Source organism: Sphaeroforma arctica, assembly GCF_001186125.1.
Source record: "Sphaeroforma arctica JP610 unplaced genomic scaffold supercont1.203, whole genome shotgun sequence".
NCBI classification, from domain to species: domain Eukaryota; class Ichthyosporea; order Ichthyophonida; genus Sphaeroforma; species Sphaeroforma arctica.
In genome coordinates this window covers 49058-54603 of record NW_014040355.1, presented here as the reverse complement: position 1 = coordinate 54603, position 5546 = coordinate 49058, and the positions used below count along the sequence as shown (strand labels likewise).

The 5546-nt window shown below is 40.0% G+C and overlaps 1 protein-coding gene across 1 annotated transcript in view; it reads right to left on the bottom strand.

Moving 5' to 3' along the window:
• Positions 1 to 637: 637 nt before the first annotated feature.
• Positions 638 to 5546, bottom strand: part of SARC_03830 (hypothetical protein) — a gene marked incomplete at both ends in the record, with an annotated part of 6789 nt that continues 1880 nt past the window's right edge. Inside the window, 6 exons of the mRNA XM_014302363.1 lie at positions 638 to 742; positions 1305 to 1465; positions 2249 to 2387; positions 3075 to 3173; positions 3946 to 4044; positions 5142 to 5240. Coding sequence (XP_014157838.1) covers positions 638 to 742; positions 1305 to 1465; positions 2249 to 2387; positions 3075 to 3173; positions 3946 to 4044; positions 5142 to 5240 — 702 coding nt within the window. The remainder of the gene's footprint in view (positions 743 to 1304; positions 1466 to 2248; positions 2388 to 3074; positions 3174 to 3945; positions 4045 to 5141; positions 5241 to 5546) is intronic.

Below are 5546 nucleotides of genomic sequence, written 5' to 3'. Positions count from 1 at the left end.
TTTGTTAGAAAATAGTAGAATCATAGCCTCCCTATAAAATCAACAGCAGAATGTAAATAATAGTAACAAAGTGCCAACTACATTCAGTACTGTCTAATTTCCTAGGTAATAGTAACATCATAGCTCCTAATAAAACCAACAGCAGAATGTAAAAAATAATAAGAAGGTTCCAACTATATTCAGTACTGTCTTATTTCCTAGGTAATAGTAGAATCATAGCCTCCTAATAAAATCAACAGCAGAATGTAAATAATAATAAAAAGGTGCCAACTACATTCACTACTGTCTTATTTGTTATGTAATAGTAGAATCATAGCCTCCTAATAAAATCAACAGCAGAATGTAAATAATAACAAAAAGGTGCCAATTACATTCACTCCACCAAATTTCGTTCATATTTTATTTTCTTTCAATGTTTCTTGTGTATCTTTACCATGCTACGTTTCATATATTTGTACGATTTGTATATCAATTTTCATACTTGTACAAATACATGTCTTTGCTTGAATAAGTTTTATATATACATGAGGCTTGGATGCTGATAGTATTGATGTAAAAATCATACATCAATGCATGAATATACGCATACAAATCGTACGTCTGTATGTCTTGTGACTTTTTATTTATTTTTATATGTTCATCCCATCTGGGCTACGACTGACCGCAGCTTCTCTGCCAGACTGGAGTTGTACTTCATTTGCAGATTCAGTCTATACTGCAATCCCTTGAGTTGTCTGAGTCTCTGTTTTAAGTATTAACAAACACAGACAATGAGAAGTATTAACAAACACATACAATACAATGAGAAGTAGTAACAAACACATACAATGAGAAGTATTAACAAACACATAAAATGAGAAGTATTAACAAACACATATAATGAGTGGTACTTCAGAGCAAATCCGATTGATAGGTCCTCCCTGGGTTGAGCGCAAGTCTACTCTGGGATGAATATACATATACTGGTATGGTTTAAGCCAAAAGTTCTACATCGGCGATGTCGCAAAAATAACCTACGCTGTCGTAAATTACCCCCGGTCCTACCAGTAGGTAAGGTGCACACATACATACATACATATCTATATACATACATACATACATACATACATATACATATACATACAAACACACACACACATATATATATATATGTATATATATATATATATATATGCATACATACATACATACGTATATATATATACATGCAAACATACATACATACATATACATACACACACACACACATATATAATATATTTATATATATATATATAAATATATATGCATACATACATACATACCAGGTCCAAGAGAGCCAGCTCTTCATCGAGTGGTATGGGTGCGGTGTCCATGGCCTTCTGCAACACCCCAGCGAACTCTTGCAGGCGTTCTATGGTGGCGTTAAGCTTTACCACTCGCTCGTCAATGTTCTGTGGCAATTGGGGCAGGTCGAGGACATCGGCTGCGTAGTAGAAGTGTAATACCACGTATGACGTTAGGGTGGCCAGCACAAGGCAACTACCAATACACCACACTACAGGTACCACAAGGCAACTACCAATACACCGCACTACAGGTACCACAAGGCAACTACCAATACACCACACTACAGGAACCACAAGGCAACAACCAAAACACCACACTACAGGAACCACAAGGCAACTACCAATACACCACACTACAGGTACCTCGGCGTAAAACCTCTAACGGTCAACATTCACTATTTTCAGATAGTACAGTCCAGTATGGATTGAATGAATGTATGTGTGACTATCGTCGTCTGATCTTATCCGCTGGTGGGCGTGGTGTGCTCTGGCACTTGATGTGTCCTTTCGGGTGGATCGGTGAGTTCGGGTGCCATGGTGACAAGGTCGGGTGCGTCAACGCACACCTCAAGGTGGTGTGGAATGGTGTGTACACATACGAGGTAGGTAGGCCATTTGTCCAGCACACGTAGGCGCAAACGTTGAAGCAGTGCTATGTATTAATGCGATCGACACAGATTTCGCTCTGTCTAACGAGCACACTAACGAGCATCCTGATATATGGCTAGGTTAGCTTGCTATATGGCTAGGATAGCTTGTTGGTTATCCTGATATGTGGCTAGGATAGTTTGTTGGTTGGGATTGACTATGTACTGCGACAGTCTAGACACGCCCAAATATATGGACACGATAGAAATGTGTCCTGAACCCTAAACCCTAAAACATATACACGGGTGTTTATATACTCGTGCAGCAGTTACCTTCTGGATCTTGCTCTTGGAGGTCTGCGAGTTTTTGCCTTTCCCTTTCAATCGCACTAGCTTCGTTCTGCAGATACGCTGCGGCCGATCGCGAGTGCGCAATTCTTGTGTTGACGATATCAATCGGTCTCATATTGTCCTGTGGATGTGAGGGGTGTAGGTAAGTAGTAGAGCGTGGGTAAGTATGGGTATAGGTAAACAATTCGGTAGATGAATACCTGCGGATGTGAGGGGTGTAGGTAAATAGTAGAGCGTGGGTAAATATGGGTGTAGGTAAGTAGTAGAGCGTGGGTAAGTATGGGTGTAGGTAAGCAATTCGGTAGATAATACCTGCGGATGTGAGGGGTGTAGGTAAGTAGTAAAGGGTGGGTAAGTATGTGTGTAGGTAAGCAATTCGGTAGATGAACACCTGCGGATGTGAGGGGTGCAGGTAAGTGTTCGGCAAGTATGTGTGTAGGTGAATATTTGGTAGGTGAGTACCTGCGGATGTGATGGACATATGAATAACCCCAGACATGACACACACACCTACATCAGAGAAGACGTATGAACACACTCAGCTGCACAGCGGTAGGTAAACCTGTCCACAAAAGGACATACATGAACAGATAAACGAATACAGCATACATAGAGCACAAAAAATACATGACACATTACATGGGCACCATGGACAACACACTTGCGCAGTCAAGAATAACATAAACACCCCTAGCTAAGCAATACAGCCCGCACATACGTACCCAGTTGCACAGAGGTAGGTAAAGCTGTCCATATAAAGGAAATTATGAACAACTAAACAATTACAAGGAAATACATGCGTACGTACCCAGTTACGCAGGTGTGGACAGGCACCAGACGTCAGCAGCAGGTTAGCAGCCTCCACCATATCCTGGGCCACTGCACTGTGTAGAGGTGTGTCTTTGCCCTGTGGTGAGTGTGTTCGGTATAGGAACGGATGTGTTGTGATGAGAGTCTCGTATAGACCGACCGGTGGTAGTACTGATGCGAGTATATGAGTACCGACAATAGGGAATTGTCAGAGATGTATAGCCCTCCGATGGCTATGAATGTATTCGGGAGTGGTAGAGTGATGTGAGTGTATTGGCTATAAGGACATGTGTAGCATGGATACCATTGTATTCGATAGAGGTGTAGCTGTGTGGGGGGTGTGTGTGTATCGTAGAGGCGAATGTACAGTACAGTCAATGATTGCACTTTTGATACAGACAAGGGCATAAGAGTGTCATGAATACCGGATTCCATGTTTGTTTAGACATAGATATACACTCATCAATCCCTCCGTGCTCGTATGCGTGTGTGAGAGTCACATATGTACATTCCGCCACGAGCACTGTATAACCCTCCTACGCTCCACTACATACAGCTTCGTATTTGCTTCCACCTACAACACATCCATGTGTGTATGTCTGTGTACATACAGCAATGCACACTTCCATCGCGCTTATACCGCTCTGTGTTGGTCCATACACATCACAAAGCATACATAAGGCCTGGTAAAAACTTCGCAATACCCTTGTTTATCTACCAAATTCCTTGCAATGCCCTCTTTAACCTACCAAATTCCTAACAACATGTTTACCCACTAAATTTCCAACAAGACCCCGGTCTACCTACAAGATCCCTAACAACACCCCCGTCTACCTACAAGACCCCTAATAACACCCCCGTTTACCTACCAGATTCCTTGAGTTGATGTCTGCCCCTGCCTGTAGTAGTAGTTCGATGACGTTGGTAGCGCCCCCAAAGGCCGCGTCGTGAAGGGCCGTCCAGTTTCTCTGCATTGCGAAGACAATAATGTATATAATAAATTACTTTTACATGTATATAATGAACTACTTTTACATGTATGTATATTGAACTACTTTCACATACATATACAATGAAGTACTTTTACATGTATATATAATGAATTACTTTCACATGTATATATAATGAATAACGCTTACATGCACTTATAATGAATTACGTTTACATGTATGTATAATGAATTACGTTTACATGTACATATAGTAAATCACTTTTACATGTATATATACTGAATTACGTTTACATGTATATATAAAGAATTAATTTTACATGCATATAAAATAAAATACTTTACATTTTAGGAAGGAAGGTAAATGTACAAATTATGAATTACGAATACACCATACGAAGGAAGATATGAGTATACATTATGAACATTATAATGACTAATACACCTTAAGAAGTAGGCAAGTATATATTATGGGTTACAAATACACCTTAAAAAGGAAGGTATATATATATATTATGAATTACTAATGAAGTAAGGTACATGTATACATTATGAACACTATGAATTAGAAAAACACCTTAAAAAGTAGGTAGATGTATATAATATGAATTGCTAATACACCTTAGGATGGAACGTATATGTACACCTTCTAATGACGTATGCTATACACCACGTACATCTCTACATATCGGCCATGAGTGAATGCTGGAAATTAGTCTTCGCAGCCAATCCCTATACAGTGCAATAATAAATTACCCCGCCACTGATACCGCAGTACTAAACTACTTTACGTATTCAGATGTATAGCGTAGGTGCACCCAACTCCACCCAGCGGGAGAGCACGAGTGTATGCATACCCAATCTTGCCTGTAGCCACTATGGTATATCTCTGTGTAGAACCATCTGTACATATCCTAACGCGTACTACATCCAGAGCTTGGCCTTAAAGCACTCTGCGCGCACAGCCGCAGACTGAGGTTGATGGGACGGTGTAGTATGACTTCCGCACACGCCCATACCAAGCCTATGCGGTACTACAATATATGAATACACCAATATATAAGTATATAAATATACAAATAAACTGATATACAAGTATATAAGTAACTCCCTTACCTGGCCAGGAATGTTGACATCTGCTTTGTGGTCTAATAAAAGCTTCATCATCTCCGGCTGTGCAAACGCCGCTGCGATGTGAAGCGGAGATGCTTGATCCTACAAAGACAGACGGCACAAAGAGGCGGTTTATTACAGTGGACATATGCGGAAGACATATATAGCAGTATTGCCGGACACACATCCAGAATAAGCAAGTAAATGTGGGCAGAAATGTGAAATCCGATGGCATGCACATAGTGCATGAAGGCAATTGTGCACGTATATCTATGGCGAGTATCGCTTTCGTGTAGGTTCGCATATGTAATATGTTTAATCGATATATATATATATATATATATATATATATATATATATGTTGTTATACTATATATATATACTAATAATAATAATGTGTGTGTGTGT